Source organism: Macaca mulatta, chromosome 10 (assembly GCF_049350105.2).
Source record: "Macaca mulatta isolate MMU2019108-1 chromosome 10, T2T-MMU8v2.0, whole genome shotgun sequence".
NCBI lineage: Eukaryota > Metazoa > Chordata > Mammalia > Primates > Cercopithecidae > Macaca > Macaca mulatta.
In genome coordinates, this window is record NC_133415.1 from 84,624,832 (window position 1) to 84,644,050 (window position 19,219).

At 46.2% G+C, this 19,219-nt stretch overlaps 1 protein-coding gene and 1 long non-coding RNA gene across 12 annotated transcripts in view; one reads left to right on the top strand and one right to left on the bottom strand.

The window, feature by feature from the left end:
* Positions 1-2,119, top strand: part of TPX2 (TPX2 microtubule nucleation factor) — a 61,913-nt gene extending 59,794 nt beyond the window's left edge. For all 11 annotated transcript variants that reach the window (XM_015149281.3, XM_077951414.1, XM_015149283.3 and 8 more), the window contains one exon: positions 1,282-2,119. In XM_015149281.3, coding sequence (XP_015004767.2) covers positions 1,282-1,392 — 111 coding nt within the window. In that variant the 3' untranslated portion in view covers positions 1,393-2,119. The remainder of the gene's footprint in view (positions 1-1,281) is intronic.
* Positions 1-19,142, bottom strand: part of LOC144332057 (uncharacterized) — a 78,450-nt gene extending 59,308 nt beyond the window's left edge. Inside the window, exons 1-5 of the long non-coding RNA XR_013399775.1 lie at positions 18,927-19,142; positions 17,718-17,853; positions 9,292-9,409; positions 5,715-6,418; positions 5,191-5,287 (exon numbers count right to left, since the gene is read on the bottom strand). This is a non-coding gene — a long non-coding RNA (uncharacterized LOC144332057). The remainder of the gene's footprint in view (positions 1-5,190; positions 5,288-5,714; positions 6,419-9,291; positions 9,410-17,717; positions 17,854-18,926) is intronic.
* Between the last annotated feature and the right edge of the window lie 77 nt (positions 19,143-19,219).

The window sequence follows — 19,219 nt, forward strand, 5'->3', positions numbered from 1 at the left end:
CCAGCCTGGCCAACATGGCGAAACTCGGACTCTACTAAAAATACAAAAATTAGCCGGGCGTGGTGGCGCGCACCTGTAATCCCAGCTCCTCGGGAGGCTGAGGCAGGAGAATTGCTTGAACCTGGGAGGTGGAGGTTGCAGTAAGCCAGTCGCGCCACTGCAGTCCAGCTTGGGGGCGACAGAGCAAGACTGTCTCAAAAAAAAAAAAAAAAAAAAGAAAAGAAAAAAAGAAATGTGTAAGTTGTTGAGGTTTTGTCTGAAGGTGCTGTACTATGGCTGGGTGTGGCAGCTTACACCTGTAATTCTTACACTCTGGGAGGCCAAGGTGGGAGGATTGCATGAGCCCAGGAGTTCAAGAAAAGCTTGGGCAACATAGCAAGGTCCCATCTGTATTTTAAATAAATAAATAAAATGCTAGGCTAGCAGTTGAAACAGCTATTGGCATAGGTGATTATGCCCATAGGAAGGTTCCACGGACACACTATTCAGGAGACTAGCCTCTTGGCAAAATCTAGACTACCATTTGCTGAGTGAATGAGAAAATAGTATAATCCCCACTCTATATACACTCATACAATCAGCTTTTTTTTTTCTGGCCTCAACTTTGATTTTTCTTTAGCACTTGGTACCTGCCTCTTGTGTTTGTCCCCATTATAGAACTGTTTCTTGCAGCAATTCTCAACATAGTGGATGGCAACATTCTAAAGCACGATTCAGTCAATGCTGGTTAACTCTGTACTAATCTGGCTTGATTTAGGATTGATTTTAGACTACCCTAAAGGATGGATGGGACCATGCCTTCTTTAGCCACCCTTCCTGGTATGGATGTTGTGTTTTATTTTGTTTTTTTTCCCCAGGATTCAGGCTTTTGATGACTATTTAGTCTGCAAACTTAAGACTGTATTCTGGGAAATTCTTAGCTTGTAACTTCTCTGCTATACTTGAGTACAGCCCTATTATACCCTAGTAGATCACATAGGACATAGGTTTGACATTCTGTAGTGAAAGCTGAGGGACTTGAGGAGACTGCATGGCCTGAAGGAAAGCTGGGGAACCCTATGGAGACCCGAATAGAAACTGGGCTCCAGAGCACCTGCACTTTTCCGTCATACTGTGCTGCCCCCCAGGCCCCACTCCCCACACCTTAAACTAGTGACTGGTATCTATACAGCTCTACAACATTTTCTCAAAAAGAAAAAAATAAAAGCAATTGTAAGAATAGTTCTCTGACATCCCTCTCACTGGTAACTTTATTTAAACTTTATTTTCCTTACTTTGCAGGTGCATAAGGCAAATCCAATACGCAAGTACCAGGGTCTGGAGATAAAGTCAAGTGACCAGCCTCTGACTGTGCCTGTATCTCCCAAATTCTCCACTCGATTCCACTGCTGAACTCAGCTGTGAGCTGCGGACACCGCCTGACAATGGGACCTGCTCTTAATATCAAACCTGAGACCATCTTGCTTTGTTACTGGGCATGGAGAGAACCCATTTCTCCAGACTTTTAGCTACCCATGCCTGAGAAAGCATACTTGACAACTGTGGACTCCAGTTTTGTTGAGAATTGTTTTCTTTTTCATTACTAAGGCTAATGAGACATAACGCATGTATGTCTCGATTAGACTCCATGTAGTTACTTCCTGTAAACTTATCAGCTGGCCCTTTATATGGGTCTTCACTCTGATTAGAATTTAGTCTCTGTGTCAGCACAGTGTAATCCCTATTGCTATTGTCCCTTACCATTCTCCCCCTCCCCCCACTTTTTTTTTTTTTTTTTTTAATTTTAACCAGAAAATAAAGATAGTTAAATCCTAAGATAGGGATTAAGTCATGGTTTAGATGAGGAACAATCAATATATCAGATTCTGTCCTCTTCCCTGCATACAGTGAATTTATAGTTAAGGATCCCTTTGCTGTGAGGGTAGAAAACCTCACCAGCTGCACCAGTGAGGAAGAAGACTGCGTGGACTCATGGGGAGCCTCACAGCAGCCATGCAGCAGGCTCTGGGTGGGGCTGCCGTTAAGGCATGTTCTCTCCTTATTGGTGCTGATAAGAACAGGGAACCAGTACAGTGTGCATTTTAAGACCTAGCCTGGAATAAATGTTTTGTCTTCCCTCCCTGATTGTGTTATTTGATGTTTTTAAATCTGCTGAGCCCCTTTGGAGGTCACATCTTATTTGGGAAATGGGTAGTTTGAGAGGTGGGTCCAGGAACTTTTTTTAAAAGCACAGGCTATGTCCTTAAAGGAAAGTGCTTTGTAGTTTTTTTCTGTCTTATGTCAGAATATCTCTATATTCTGTTAACTCTCTCTCAGTAACCACTTAATCATGTATGTTATGCCTTCACACAGACTGTACCTTCTTTTTTTTTTTTTTTTTTTTTTTTTTTTTTTTTTTTTTTTTTTTGAGACGGAGTGTCGCTCTGTCGCCCAGGCTGGAGTGCAGTGGCCGGATCTCAGCTCACTGCAAGCTCCGCCTCTCGGGTTCACGCCATTCTCCGGCCTCAGCCTCCCAAGTAGCTGGGACTACAGGCGCCCGCCACCTCGCCCGGCTAGTTTTTTGTATTTCTTAATAGAGACGGGGTTTCACCGTGTTAGCCAGGATGGTCTCGATCTCCTGACCTCGTGATCCGTCCATCTCGGCCTCCCAAAGTGCTGGGATTACAGGCTTGAGCCACCGCGCCCGGCCTCAGACTGTACCTTCTTACCTAAAGACTCAGCTCAAGTTAAATTTTTTTTTTTTTTTTTGAGATGGAGTCTCGCTCTGTCTCCCAGGCTGGAGTGCAGTGGTGCGATCTCTGCTCACTGCAGCCTGCCGCCTCCCAGGCTCTCCTGCCTCAGCCTCCAGGCGTGTGCCACCATGCCCAGCTAATGTTTCTATTTTCAGTAGAGACAGGGCTTCACCATGTTGACTAGGCTGGTCTCCAACTCCCGACCTCAAGTGATCCACCCACCTTGGCCTCCCAAAGTGCTGGGATTACAGGTGTGAGCCACCATGCCCAGCCTAAGTTAAATCTTTTTCAGAAATCTTTCCTTGACCCTCTGACTTCCTCAGGTAAAGATGTTCACTTCCTTCTTTGTGACTCCCAAATGTTTCTTGCATACATCTCGAGTAGAGCAAGTTATACTATATCTGAGTTACTTGAACTTGTTCACAAATTAGTAGAGATACAGATACGTAAGTTTTTGAAGAATTGCCATAGCCATCTCTATGTTTCTTGTGGCTGACACAGAATTGGCTTAGGTCCCTGTTAAACAATATATTTTCTTTTAGAATTCACATCATTTTTGAGTATCAATTCTGTCATTCATCGTGTGTGCTAGGAGATACAAAAGCATCTGGGTTCTGCCTAGGCTAGTCCTAGGTACCAAATATGACCTGAAACTTATTTTCTATTCATTTTTTTATTCAGTGAGCATTTATGAATCTCTTATATACAAGTCGTTGTAGTCCCAGCATTAGTTGACAAAGCAAGATGATGTTTCTCACAGTATGATTTGCAGATCCTGGTCCTCCTGAACCCCCATAAACTGATGTGTGAAGAGTGGAGAATGAAGGGGTGTTCTGGAACCAATTCTCCACGGATACTGAGGGATGATTGTGTATACCTTGGCACTGTTCTGGTCTCTGGGAGTAAGGCAATGAACAAAAAAAAAAAGAAGACCTTGCCTTCATGGAGCTCACGTTTTAGTAGGCGAGATAGACAATAAGCAAATAATTTAAGCTCTTGTGTCAGGTGACAGATGTGCTGAATGCTATGTGAATAAATGGATTGGGAGTCAGGGGCATGTGAAATTGTAATTGGGAAGGTGAAGAGGATCTCTGCTGTTGTCCAGGTGAGAGCTGACAGTGACTTGGGTTAGGGTGATAGCAGTGGCAGAGAGGAGAAGTGGTTGGGTCCTGAATGTGTTTTAAAGTTGTAACTAACAAGACTTCCTAACAGATGGGATTTGGAGAGTGAAAGAAAGGTGGGCACCCAGGTGTCAGCCCCAAACAGAGACAGGGTCCATTCCTCATACTGTGAGAAATCCAGTTCTACCCTAGTCCTTTTATTTCTTGTGGGTTCATAGCAGCATTCATTTTTTTTCTGGTTACCTCTTGTTTTGTTTTTTCCACTTCTGCTCATCTCTTGATCTCTGTTCTATGTAGATTTTCTGTCTACTGGTATCAGCATTTCTCCTCTATCACTATCATTCATGTATTTCCATCTGGAATCATTTTTTTCATATATCTTGTCTGGTTTTGTTTCTTGTTGTTTCAGGCAGGGGAATAAATCTGGCCCTCAGATTGAGGGTTTTGAGAGTGTTACTGAGAATTATGGATGTGAGGGATCATTCCGCCCCATTTGCCCCATTCTGGATAATCCCCTGTGCAAACTCATGTCAGTGGTAATAAGTGACAGTCTGTTAGAGGCCACAAAGAGGAGTTACATTACTTTAGAGAAAGTATCTTAACATTGAGACGTCAGCATTCAGTGCCTCTTGCTTCCCAGAATTTCTGTTTCCCAGGGGCAATCTGTTTCTCTACCACATGGTCTCTTACTTAGTACTGAGCCCTCTTTTTCTGGACCACCTCACATCACCTTCATTTTTCTAGCACACTCCCATTTTTCCCAGAAACTCAAACTTTCTGCTTGCATTTTACAGAAAAATTACTTTTTTAATCCCTTCAGGCCATGTGCTAATAGGAGCATCATCTTTCTACACTCATAGGTCACTCAGGAATTTTCCTAAATAAGGAACATGTCTTGAGATACGAATTTACTGAATTTTAAGAATTTGGCTGCTACTCTTTGCTTGACTTTTTTTTTTTTGGAGATCTCGCTGTCACCCAGGCTGGAATACAGTGGCGTGATCTCGGCTCACCGCAACCTCCGCCTCCTGGGTTCAAACGATTCTCCTGCCTCAGCCTCCCGAGTAGCTGGGATTATAGGCATGCACCTGGCTAATTTTGTGTTTTTAGTAGAGATGGGGTTTCTCCATGTTGGTCAGGCTGGTCTTGAACTCCCGACCTCAGGTGATCTGCCCGCCTCGGCCTCCCAAAGTGCAGTGCTTACAGGCACGAGCCGCCGCGCCCGGCAATAATTCTTATACTAATTAATAGATGTATAAGATTACTGCTCACTCTTTGGTTGATTGTTTTGTCCTGTGTAATTGCTTGGTTACCAGTTTGATTGTTTTATTCCTTACCAGGTCTTTTCTGTAGAGTCTTGTCCCTGGGAAGTGGAACCGGCATGGTAGACAGACCGTGGTTGCAGTTGCTCCAGCGTTTTAACAGAGATGAGACCTGGACATGAATAATCGTAACACAAGATGGGATGTGATTCAGTAATATGAGACAGAGTGCTGTGGGAGTTTAGGGATTGTTTTTGAAAGTGAGGTTGCAGTTTGTAAAGATTTTTTTCTTTTTTTTTTAAAGTAAAATTTGCAAAAGTAGTACTGCCTTTTGGAAACAAGTAAAATGCTACTAACTGTGTGAAATAAAACATGAAAGTCTCCTTCCTTCCCCTACTCCCATGTCCCAGTGTAACCCATGGTTCACAATAGGATTCTTCCAGAACGTTTTCTATGAGCACACACATTTATAGAGTATTTTTAAAATAAATAAGATAGTAGCATTCTGCATTTTTTAAAATTTTAATTTGTTCTTTAAAAGATTATACATTCACATGGTTCTGAATTGAAAAGATACAAACATAAAGTATTCCTCCTACCTTTTCCTCCCAACTGCTCAGCTCCCCTCCCCAGAGGTAGTGCTGCCAGCTTCTTAAGTTCCCTTGCAGAGATGGTTTCCTCCTATACATACTCCTACCTACCCTTCTCCTCTAATTTTTTTACACAGATAGCTTCATACTTTACACTCTGTACTTCGGTTTTTTCATGCGTGTTGTGCATTTAAAAGATGTAGTTCAGGTGCTACCTCAGGCATGTCCTGGCTTCCTTCCTGACTGAAGTATGAAGCCTCTTATGACAATGCAGACCTCTGCATGATGTCCTGGGTTTGTGACCTGAGGTCCCAAGGACTAGAGGGCAAGACAGCAGCACCTGGTCCTCATCTCCTGGCTTAATTGAGCTTTGGGGGCTTGCGTATTGTCTTGAGTGTTTGGTTGAACCTGTGTATCCTGTTGGATCAATCTTGATACTGCTTCCTTTTCAGTTCTCTCGATGAAGGCCGTCTTACTGAATCTTGTCTGCTGGGGAAGTTCCTCGTTGCTGAGAGTAGCAGTTAAAAAAGCTGTTAGCCACGTGGCTGGGCTCCTATTTCTGCACAGGCAGGCTGAGTTACAGCTTGGTGGTGTGGATCCAGGTAGGAATTGGTCAACATTCTGAATCCTGAGCTGCCATCTGCCTTGTAGCCTGCTGGGATGCTCAGTTTAGACAACATATAAAGTTTCCTGGATACGGGACAAACCCAGGCCTATGGAAAGAGCAGGAAGGTTAAAGTGTGTAGTACTTTGGGCAATGACGAAGGCGTAACCAGGGAGCTGACATGTTTGCTCCAAAGCCAAGAATTCCAGGACAATTTGTTATCCAGCTGAAGCCAGTGTAGTTGCTACAAAAAAGCCTGGGGACAAAAACATGCTTTTTACTTGTTTCCCTGTCTTCTTGCACACCTACTCTGTTTTCTAATGCTGTAGTAAAGGTTGCTGACATTGGAAATGTCTGATGATTTTTGCTATTCTCCTTGTAAATGAAGAAGAATTGGGCTCAGGCCAAACCATGGCTCTTATGTGTTGAAAGTATCAGCTTCCTGAAACAGCTTCACAAATGCTGACATTTCACTCAGACCAGGAGGGTCAAGGGAAAGGCTTAAGCAAATACTAGGTTTTATCATGAAAGAATGATTTCAACAGACTAAACCTGGTCTGATGGCATCAAATGCCCTTCCCCCACCTTTTTTTTGGGCGGGGCACCGTGGCTCACACTTGTAATCCCAGCACTTTGGGAGGCCTAGGCTGAGGTCAGGAGTTCGAGACCAGCCTGACCAACATGGTAAAACCCTGTCTCTACTAAAAATACAAAAATTAGCTGGGTGTGGTGGCATGCACCTATAATCCCAGCTACTCAGGAGGCTGAAGCAGGATAATCGCTTGAACGTGGGAGATGGAGGTTGCCATTCCACACTCCAGCCTGGGCAACAAGAGCGAAACTCCTTCTCAAAAAAAAAAAAAAAAAAAAAAAGCTTTATTGGTCAAAGAGGAAATAGAAACCTGGGCTGTCAGATCTGAAGAGACCAATTTAGCGTGGGACTGGTGTCCCAGAACATTGCAGGTGTGTGAATGTGTGAAGAATTGCATCCAAGTGCTATTGCCTCGCTTGTTTGGGCACTGATGGTCTCAGGTGTTCTTTCAGGAGCAAGGGTGGGAGAAATTTCCAGTGGGTCAAGATAATAGTGAGTGGTAGTAACTTGTAATGTGAAAAGCAGTTTGGGGCAGCCTTATTTAAGCTTGCTTAGTGGTAAAGAGAGAGGAGAAGGCTTTAGCCTTGCACTGACACACCTCTATCACCATACTCAGGGACACTCTGTCACACAGATGAGTGGGGTTTTTTTTCCTTGTGTAAAACTTTGTCTGGTTTTATACATAGTAGAGCTTCTCTCTCTCTCTCTCTTTCTCTCTCTCTCTCTCTCTCTCTATATATATATATATATGGTATTCTTTTTCTTTTTCTTTCTTTTTTTTTTTTTTGAGACAGTGTTTCCCTCTGTCGTCCAGGCTGGAGTGCAGTGGCATGATCTCAGCTCACTGCAAACTCCGCCTTCCAGGTTCAAGTGATTCTCCTGCCTCAGCCTCCTGAGTAGCTGAGATTACAGGCACACGCCACCACTTCTGGCTAATCTTTGTATTTTTAGTAGAGACGAGATTTCACCATGTTGGTCAGGCTGGTCTTGAACTCCTGACATTGTGATCCACCCACCTCGGCCTCCCAAAGTGCTGGGATTACAGGCGTGAGCCACTGTGCCCCACTGGTATTATTTTTCATTTAGCATAATAGTAACTCATTTTTCCTATATTATTGCATACTTTGTAAATACCAATTTTAACAGCAGGATGCTATTCCATTGTTCTGAATTTGCTTCTCCACATTGAAAGTGCTTGTTTTGCAAAGGATTTTTCTTAGCTCTATTTACAGGACAGAATTGTCTGTATTTGCTTCCCCCTAACACATCATGTTTGTCTCTAAACTTTATTATTATTATTGTTTACTAGTCATCTTTTATTTGGAGGTTTATTTTCATTTGGGTATAAAAGATTCAGCAATGATCACATTCCTCATGGAGGGGTTCTGGGCCAAGGAGGTCATGGTTAGGAGTGAGGAGTGTGCTCTCCACACTGGCCCCTCCTCAGTGGTACTTATGTTTGAGCTCCTTATAAGAAAGGCAGTGGCCAAAAGGCATATAAGCTGCCAGCACCATGGAAACCCTGGCGACACTCCCCTTTTTCATGTTGTCATGCTTGTATTTAATAGTATCTGTGGTAACCTCTTTGAAATGCTTCAACAATGCCTTTGGTGGTAAAATCAGTATCCAGCTTGGCAGCTCCCCTAATTTGACATCCATGAGTTTCTTCTTCACTGGTATGACTGATGCCATTGTGGAGTCCTGGTGTCTGCTGTCTCTAAACTTTAAATGATTGCTCTCAAACCACTTACCAGTCTATGTTTATAATTAAAATATAAGCTCGAAAGCGAATAGAAGCCCTTCCCAAAAGCATAGTTATGACATTACCCTGGCTTGCACATTTGCTGAATGGAAAGCTCTTTTTGGCTGATGTGATGTCAATGTTACTGACACCCATGTCCAGAGATGACGTTCATTGGCATTTAGTAAAGCCTTTCTGGAGATAATTCTAGTTATGTTCTTTAAAGTCTTGGGATGCCACATTTTCAAGTAGATTTGTTGTCTCTACTTTAGATCAGATTTGAAAGGAGAAAGCTTTTGGTCTTTCTTAACTCTACCGGGAGGTTTCTGTGTGGTGGCTCATGCCTGTAATCCCAGCACTTTGGGAGGCCGAGGCAGGTGGATCACAAAGTCAGGAGTTTGAGACCAGCCTGACTAACATGGTGAAACCCCTTCTGTACTAAAAATACAAAAATTAGCCAGGCATGGTGACAGGCGCCTGTAGTCCCAGCTACTCAGGAGGCTGCAGCAGGAGAATCGCTTGAACCTGGGAGGCGGAGGTTGCAGTGAGCCGAGATCATGCCACTGCACTCCAGCCTGGGCGACAGAGCAAGACTCCGTCTAGAAAAGCAAAGCAAAGCAAACAAAACAAAACAAAACAAAGACTCTACCTGGAGCTGTGATGTGTCTTTTGGGAGGAAGGGTGGAATTATAATCTCACTCCGGTTAGTGAAATGATGGGTGACCTTTAACAAGTTATTCCTCTTTTGGGGGCTTCAATTCCCACATCTGTCGAATAAGATTGAGTTGGAACAATTAATAAGGCTCCTTTCAGCTTAAATATTTTTAGATTTTTTTCTAGGCAGGTTTTTAAGCCAAACCAGCCCTACTTTTGTATTTATATGTCTTCTATAGCCAGTTGTTCAATCCCTGCAAGACAGCAAGCTCCCCTGTCCCTGGGTTTCCATGTGAACAAAGTGTGTTGGAGACCAGTGTTCTATCTTGTTGAGGATTTTCCAAGGGTTGTTCTGGAAATGGAAATCTAGCCCAGATCACTCCAGGGGACTAATCCCTGAATAATGTTGTCCCTTGACACGCACACATATTTTCTGATGTTTTTCTTGACCTTGGAACTGGTTAAAGACTGCACAGAATGTTCAATGAATTCTTGCAGGCTGCCACAAAGAAGTCCTTCCTATCCAATATATGATTTCCCCCCCAAGATTGAGATTATTTTGGAAGTGATCCTTCTATTGTTGGAGGCAGTTTAAGAATGTCACCATAAAACAGACTTCACCTTGTTCCTTTTCTGTTCTCTCCATTGCGATTCAGGTTTTACGTGTTCATGGTCAAGGAGACCTGGGTTATTTTTGGATAACTGGCACGGGGTTCAAGAGAAATACAGAATTATTTCATGGAATAAACCCTAGATTGGGAACTGGGAGAACTGCTCTTGCTTTCTGACATGTTGTTTATATTCTCTGGGTCTCAGTCTCCTCGTAAAAGTTAGAATGATATTGCTAGAAAGGACCCTTCCTCCAGCGCAGTGGAGGGAGATTTCTCTCCTGCTTTAACATGCCCCAAAGGCACTCTGGGCAGCAATGGTGACTGTTACCCACCCAGCTAGCCAGTGTGACTCAGTGTGGCCATGCTTGAGTCACATATTCAGTGTTTTCAGTGGCTGTGTAACCAGGGATTACCAGAAGCCTTTGCTGTTTACCCACAGCTAACAACCTGACAGGATAGGGTCAGCAACTTCTAGTTAACAGCTGGCCAAAAGAAGCAGGGAGACGTCTCTGCAGGGGAGGAGGTTCGTGGGAGTTTGTGCAAGCAAGAGAGCCTTTTTCTCTCTCGTGGTAGTTTGTTACTGCAGCAATAGAAAACGAATGCGGGAAGCAACACACAGCACGCGTTCACTCAGGAGCTGGGAGGGGTTGCCAGTGTGCCTCCCCTTCACGAAATCGCTTCACTTTTTTTTTTGAGATAGAGCCTCGTTCTGTTGCCCAGGCTGGAGTGCAGTGGCATCATCCCGGCTCACTGCAACCTCCACCTCTCCGATTCAAGCAATTCTCCTGCCTCAGCTTCCTGAGTAGCTGGGATTACAGGCTCCCACCACCACACCCGGCTCATTTTTTTTTTTTGTATTTTTAGTAGAGACGGGGTTTCACCATGTCGGCCAGGCTGGTCTTGAACTCCCAAAGTGCTGGGATTACAGGCATGAGCCACGCGCCAGGCCAGAGCTTCACTTTTTGTGCATCTCTCTCTCCTTGGAACATTTGCTGTACTGATGACCGGGTCTCAGTGTTCTGTGTTTCCCCACACATACCACAACAGTACTCTTGTGAGCTACTCAGAGGCCTAAGCTTCTTGGCCTGTGGGACTTTTATTCTCTAAGACAGTGGTCCTCAGAGTGTGGTGTGTGGCCCAGCAGCAGCAGCATCAGGGACTAGAAATGCAAATTCTCTATTCCCACACTGGACCTACTGAGTCAGGCACACTGAGGGTGGGGCCCAGCAATGTATATTTTAACAAGCGCTCCAGGGGACAGTGATGCATGCCTAAGTGTGAGGACCACTGTGCCAGGAGAGGGACCTGGAAATCCTGACAGACAACAGGTCTAACGCAGGTACCCATGGGCCAGGGAGCCAGCAGCCACTCTCTCCTGTGACCTTAGTGCCCAGCCAATCAAGAGCCTGTCTCAGGCTGAGAACACCTTCCTCCCTTCCACAGCCCCTTGGGGGGGGGTCACCTTTGTACAGTCTGACTGAGTTAGACACGGGAGGGAGAGCTGCTGAGCTTGTTGAGTGGATGTTTATCTCCTTAGCCAAGACTCCATTCCCAGAATGAAGACGGAGGGAAGAATGCTTTTCCATATGTTCTTCCAACAAGTCATATGATAGATGAGGAAACCAAGGCTCACAGTTTAAGTTACTCATCCAAAGTCACACTGCTAATAAATGGCAGGGTCAGAATTTGGACCCAGGTCCATCTGCCCTCAGGTGTCCTTTCTACCACAGCAACTTGCATCCCTTGACCAGAGCCAGCTCCAGGAGGATAGGGTCTGGCTCTTTCTGGATTTGAACTGGAGCCCTCACTGAACTCTTGACCTTGCTGTGGGAACCTCCAGCTAAGCTTCTCAGACACTGGGAGGCAGGTCCTCTCCTCGCTTTCACCCTGTCAGCAGAGCGGGCATCTCGGACCGTGCTGGATCCTGTCAGGGATGTGGCACAGCTGCCAGTCAGTTAAGTCACAAGCCTCAGCAGGCCTGAATGATAGCCAAGGTGGTCATTATGCCAAGTGGACTGCAGCCAGGAGGTGCCTTGCCCAGCCCACCCCTCATCCTTTATTTGGAGGCCCCTCACCATCTCAGGCAGGGTCTTCTTCCCCCAGCAGCTGCTCAGAGCTTGCCATGCACCCCCTGATTCTTATGGTAGCCCAGTTTAGCAAACGGACCTGAAGTTTTATAAATAGCGCAATGGCAGGCTGGGAAGCTGTCCTGTGCAAGAGGACAGAACATGCATGCTCTGCTTCTCGAGCCATTTCCCGGGATCGGGTGATGGGAGCAACTTCTAGTGCAGATAAAGTCGAACTACTCTTATCTTCTGGGTCTATGCTTCACACTTGGTCTCGCTTCTACTCTTTGGTATGTCTGTGGTTTCCCCCCCACTGCCTCTGCCTTTATGTGGTGGTGCTTCCAAGTCTGCTCCTGGGACGTTTCCTGTTCTTGGAACAGCTGCACCAGCCTGGGGTACCCTCCTGCTACTTGATCCTATAGGGAGGTGTCCAGTGGCTGTGGGCAATTTTCAGATGACCTTGTTCCCCTGACGTCATTAGATCACTATTTTTGGCTTTGCTGTTTATGCTGCAGAAGTTGGGCTGGGATGGGAGAGGAGGCATGAAGGAGGGGCTGCTCTTGGTCTCCCATTGTTCCAGGGTCCTAACAAGTAGGTGCATTTATTCTTCAACATTTACAGAGCACCTACTGAATGTCAGGCCCTAGGGCAACCAAACTGATTCTTCACTCACTTGTACATTTATTTTTCAATGGGCATTGCTTTGTGGTACGGAGTAGTAATTAAATGTGAGGGCTCTGGAGCGAGACAGTTTGGGTTTAAATTCCAGCCGGCCATTTACTACCTCTGAAACTCCTCTGTGCCTCAGTTTCCTTTTGGAAATGGGAGTGATTATAGTATCTGCCTCATTAGGTTGCTCTGAAGATTAAAAGAGTTAATATTTCTTTCTTTTTTTTTTTTTTTTTTTTTTGAGACGGAGTCTCGCTCTGTCGCCCAGGCTGGAGTGCAGTGGCGCGATCTCGGCTCACTGCAAGCTCCGCCTCCCGGGTTCACACCATTCTCCTGCCTCAGCCTCCCGAGTAGCTGGGACTACAGGCGCCCACAACCGCGCCCGGCTAAAAATACAAAATAATTTTTTGTATTTTTAGTAGAGACGGGGTTTCACCGTGGTCTCGATCTCCTGACCTTGTGATCTGCCCGCCTCGGCCTCCCAAAGTGCTGGGATTACAGGCGTGAGCCACCGCGCCCGGCCAAGAGTTAATATTTCTGTCTGACACATTGTAAATACACAATGAATGTTAGTGGCTATTACTACTAACCACAACAGTACCATGTATCGTACTAGGTACTTGGGATACAAAATCGAATGTGATGTAGTCTGCATCTGGTTTGCACTGGCATCTGGACTCCAAGGGTCTCAGATATTGGGATGAGGTACCCGGTCAGCACCAGTCAGAAAGAATACCTGCTGTGTGTACTACTATTTCCTACCTTATGATGGAGGGCATTCAAGGGAAACAGAAATGGAAGTTTCTGGCTGGGCGCGGTGGCTCACGCCTATAATCCTAGCACTTTGGGATTATAGGGAGGCCAAGGAGGGTGGATGAGGTCAGGAGTTCGAGAGCAGCCTGACCAAAATGATGAAATCCTGTTTCTACTAAAAATGCAAAAAATTAGCTGAACATGGTAGTGTACACCTGTAATCTCAGCTACTCAGGAGGTTGAGGCAGAAGAATCACTTGAACCCAGGAGGCAGAGGTTGCAGTGAGCAGATCTTGCGCCACTGTACTCCAGCCTTGGTGAAAGACCGAGACTTTGGCTCAAAAAAACAGAAACAAAAAAGAAAATGAAGTTCCTGTCCTAGGAAAGCCTCAGAGCAGTGGCTCTTCATCCTGCCACACATCAGAATCTTTTGGGGAGATTTTAAAAAATACCAACATTCTGGGCTCCACTCCAAATGTTCTGATTTAATTGGTCTGAGCTCAGAAGGGGCTCAGACTTCGAGAGTGGTAGACACTCTCTAGGTGTTTTCAGTGTGCATCAGGGTTGAGAAGTGTGGCCCCAGGTTATAGGCATATGAATCTTGGAAGCTGTCCATTGACTGCACCAGGGTGACTGTCAGGACAGTGCCTCAAAGCTGTTTCTTCTTCCAAGGCTCTCAGGATGCTTTCTAGAGAGCTGGCTCTCTGACCTGGCAGTTCTTGAACTTGGATGTGCATGAAAAATCACCTGAAATGCTGGTTTATAGACATTTCTGGGGCCTAATTCCAAGGAGGCTTCATTTTTTATTTTATTTTATTTTTATTTTTGAGACTGAGTCTCGCTCTATTGCCCAGGCTGAAGTACAGTGGTGCAATCTCAGCTCACTGCAACCTCTGCCTCCTGGGTTCAAGCGATTCTCATGCCTCAGCCTCCCGAGTAGCTGGGATTATAGGTGCCCACCACCATGCCCGGCTAATTTTTATATTTTTCATAGAGATGGCATTTCATCAGGTTGGCCAGGCTGGTCTTGAACTCCTAACCTCAAGTGATCCGCCTGCCTTGTCCTCCCAAAGTGCTGAGATTACAGGCGTGAGCCACTTCGCCCATCCAGGAGGCTTCATTTTAAGCCAACTGTGGGGCTTAGGCACTGAGAAAACCCTGCAGTAGCTGAACTGCGAGTTCTCTGAGGCCCTGAGCCAAGAAGTCCTTCTATGGTGTTTTATAGCTCTTACCATTTTCTCTGTGAAGAAATCTGTGTCCACATTGATATATTTGGAATTATTGATCTGATTAAGAGTTACAAGAGTCATTTCAAAAAAAATTGGAAAATCTAGATGAATAAAGAATAAAAATAATCTCTCTTCGTACGCCTGTTAATATGTCCGTTTATATCCCTCCAGACATCTTCTTTGTAAATATTTTGAACGAAAAGGATCCCACTCCATGGCTGATTTTTATTTAATTAATTTATTTATTGAGACAGGGTCCCACCCTGTCACCCAGGCCATAGTGCAGTGACACAATCATGGCTCACTGCAGCTTCAAGCTCCTGGAGTCAAGCAATCCTTCTACATCAGCCTCCTGAGTAGCTGGGACCACAGGTGTGCACTGCCATGCCTGGAGAATTTTTAAATTTTTTTGCAGAGATGGGGTCTTACTATGTTGGCCAAGGCTGGTCTTGAATTCCTGGGCTCAAGTTATCCTCCGGCCTTGGCCTCTTAACATGCTAGGTTACAGGCATAGTTGATTTTTATAGTCTTTTTTCACCTAAAATGTAACATGCCATGATTCTATAGCTCTCCCCCAATTTCATCTCTCTGTCCCCAGAGTGACCAGTTTAGTCCTTGTCACAGTAGAGCCTCCAGTAAATAATCTTAGCAATAAGATTCTACAATTGTGGGATGGAACAGTGTGTCAATTGCGTTTTCAGAGAAATCTATATCCAGTTCGCACACAGAATGCCCACAGATCTCTGCTTACTAGCTTGGCTGGAAGGACAAGGTTTGCTATAAGGACAGCGACCTTACCTAGGGCTTTTCCAGAGACCTGAGAGGTCCTGCCAAGGCCCTGGGCTCAGGGGTCCAAGGTGGGAGAGGGCAAGAGAAAACAACGTGCTAATGCAGTCTTGAGTGGCTCTCAAACGGGAGCAGAGGGAAGGCTGTGAGGGGAATTGGCTGCTCTCTTTGGAGTCAGAAAGGTTATTGCTCAACTCTTTGGATTTTCCATCACAGCTGAGCAGGGAGAGGGTCAGACTGGGCATGTCTTCTCTGAACAGGTCCTTTTAAAGCCTCTTGGCTGGACTGATTTCCTCTCCAGAGCCAAGGAAGCAGCGCCAGGGTGGTGTTAACCCCTTCACTCCCAACACATTCTTCCAGAGCTAGGTGAGCCTAGAAGCCTAGGCTCCTGGAAGGCAGAGCTACGCAGGGCAAGAGGCCTAAGGAGCCGTGAACTCTGGCTGGAGAAACCTTCCCTCTGGCCTTGTTAAATCCAACAGGCATAATTGCATCCTGCTGACCTTAATTCCCCTGGCGGGTTTAATTGGTCTTGGCATTGCCCCACTTCCTGTCTTGCCCATGTAGAGGCAGAGAGGGTGTCTGCACAGCTGGTGCAGGGTGGGGAAGCCCCTTCTTAAGGGTAGGCAGGGGCTCTGGCAGCCCCTAGGTGGTGGAGGAAGTTTCCCCATGCCCCACCCCTGTGCCTCCAAGGGAGTGCTGAGAAACTTGGGGACTCCCAGGGAGCAGCTGGTTGGAGCAGGCAATTCCGTAGATTCGGAACCAGGCCAGACTCTCATCCCAGTGGGAGGCACTGCAGGGGAGCTGGCGGGAACAGTTGAACCCTCTACCTGGGGTGTCCACAACATTATCAGGCCCTCACAGTGCTGTAGGTCCTGTGCCATTGGGCACTCTTTACATGTGTGCTGGCTAAATGCTCCCAGCCATACTGTGAGAGGAAGGCAATGGGGCAGAGCGGTTATGAGCAGAGCCTTGGGTTAGATGGGTCCAATCCCAACTCTGTGACTTTGTCCTGTGACTCAGTTTTCCCATCACTTCTGTGAAATGGGGATGAAAGAGCTGACATTTATACAGCACTCGCTATGCTCACACACTCTGTTCTAATGCTTTGTCTACCTCCTGGGAGGCAAGTGCTCTCCTTAAGGATGAGGAAACAAGTGAAGGCATTGTTCCAAGCTCACAGTTACTGGTCGCAGTGCTTCATTGACAGATCTCCTAATCACTGCATGGTAGGGAGTTGTAAGAATTGACGGAAGGATACTCATGAAGCTGCTTACTCCAGTGCCTGGTCCATTTTAGGAAGAATTCAATAAGAGTTATTATTCGAGAATAATAATTATAACAAAAGTAGCACTAATGCCCCTGAAGTTGTCTCAGCCTGGATTTTGGTGTCATTGGGAGGTGGTTCTGGATTTGAATTTTAAGCCACTCACTAGCTGAGTGACTGTGGGGACAAGCCACTTCCCTGTCTGAGCATCAGTTTCCACACCTTTAAATGGTCTAACACTTGGCCCCTACAGTCCCTTCTGAGGATCCAGGGAGCTGGATCTTTGGCATGGTCAGGCCTGGCCCTTGGTGGGCACTCAATAAATGACTGGAATTGATAACCACAATAATAACAAGGAGACGCCAGCAAGGTCCAGCATAGGGAAGTAACTCCACAAACACCAGTCTAGTGCTTTCTGGTCAATCAGTTATTTACTCATCAGACACTTACGGGCAAGTCCACTCTGTGCTGGGGATGTGTTTAGCCACTGGCCTTGAGGGGGCTTCCAGACAGTGTCAACCAATGGTGGGATCAGCTGGGGCACTGCGGGGAGGCCAGAAGCAGGGGACCCAACATTCCAAATTAAACTAGAACATGCTCTGGGCCAGATAGAGGGCCCGGAGGTTCTGATGATCGGCATGGATAGGAAACATTTCCACCTTTTGAATGCTGCAAGATCCACAAAGGGATTACTCAGCAGGGAGAAGGGGTTGAGGCACAGGCTGGGACGTTTTAGGAAAGGAAGAGGACTTTGGAGTTTTTGAAGAATGACATTCCAAGCTCAACTCCCGTCCTTGCTGATTCCTTTAACTCTCCTCGTCCTCATCCAGAAAATGGGATGAGCGCTCCCCACAGAGTTATCATCAAGATGATGCTTAAAGGCAAGATGGCTAAAACAAATGACAGGTGCTCAGCACGTGAGAGCTCCCTTTCTGCAGGGGACCTGGGTGCAGAGCTCAGTTCAGCCCCTTCCAAGCTGTGTGACTTTGAGTAAATTACATAACCTCTCCATGCCTTAGTTTCCCCATCTCTCTAGTACCTACCACACTGGGTTCTTCTGAAGACCACTTGGGTGGATCAACATGAGAGCATGCAGAGCAAGGCCAGGCACGTGGTCAGTGCTGTATAGGCATCAGCTGTTACTTTTGCTTCCTGGAAGAGGCAGACTGTTAACTGGACCTTAAAGAAGAGAAATGGAGAAGAGGAGGACTGGGCCTGGAGAGGAGGGCCAGGCAGAGCAGAAGTAGTCAAGACTGGGGAAGGAGCTCCAACTATGGTTTTTACCAGCTTATACCAAAAACCCTTGACATTAGCTCACAAAACAAAACAACCCACTCATTTTGAATAGTAACCTGTTCACACAGTTCATGGTTCAAAAAGAAAAGTATATACAGTGATGTCTCCCTCCCACCCTTGGGCCCCAGTTCCTTGCTTATCCTACCAAATAAATTCTTATGTGTATAAAGTGAAATATTATATATTATTCATCCCCCCCTTTTTCTTTGCACAAACAATAGCACACTCTACATGCTACTTTGCACCTTGCTTTTTTTATTCCCCCCACTTTGGTGGTCGCTTTTTGTCAGTTCATTAACAGCTTCCTCAATCTTTTTTTATAGGTCCCTATTTCCCCACTGCTTAGGGGGGCTGCATTCTCCCTCCTTTCTCTCATCCAGCGTTTTTCCATTGGCTTCCCATTTGATAGAGGAGCCGAGGCCATGGAGTGAAGTGACTGGTTTGCTGCAGTCGGGACCTACACCTGGATAACCACTCTACAGCTACTTCATTTTATTTTACTTTTTAAAGTATAAAGACGAGGTCTTGTTATGTTGCCCAGGCCAGTCTCCAACTCCTGGCCTTGAGTGATCCTCCTGCCTCAGCTTCCCAAAGTGTTGGGATTACAGGTGTGAACCACTGCATCGGGCCTCTAGAGCTACTTCTAATGCACCCAGGTCTGGCCAGTTCTCAAGGGCCCCCTTTGAGAAAGGCTCTGGGTGATGGAAGGCTCCTTGGATCAGAGCTGTCCCCATCCCATCTTGAACACTTTAGTGGAGGATCCTTGAAAAGACTCTCTGCCAGCCCCGTTCTTCCATGTGGGTCATGGGTGAGAACTGGATGAGCTCGGGGGAGGGGCACAGAGCACTCTCCATCTCCCATGCCTACTCAGGAGCCCAAGAAAAGGACAGTTTCAAAAGAAACAGCTTCTAGGCCTAGGGACGTGTTGAGCAAGTGCCCCTGAGACAATTTCTTACCCAAAGATGATCCAAGCAGGTCCAGATGTCGGGGCACAGAGCTGGGCACTAGGGTCAGGGAGATCATCCCTGGGACTTCGTGGCTCTAGCCAGGTTCTGGGGAGCCCCAGGAGATGTAGCACACAGGTGGGAGGCCAGGGCTCAGCCTGGGGACACTCTTGCCCTTCAGGCCTACCTGAGTACTCCCCTTCTTCCAGGCCCCCTCTGATCCTGTCCAAGTCAGGGATACTGAGCAAGGCCTGGGGAAAGGGCTGCTCCCCCAGCACCCCAGATACCCCTCCCTTTTCTCTTCT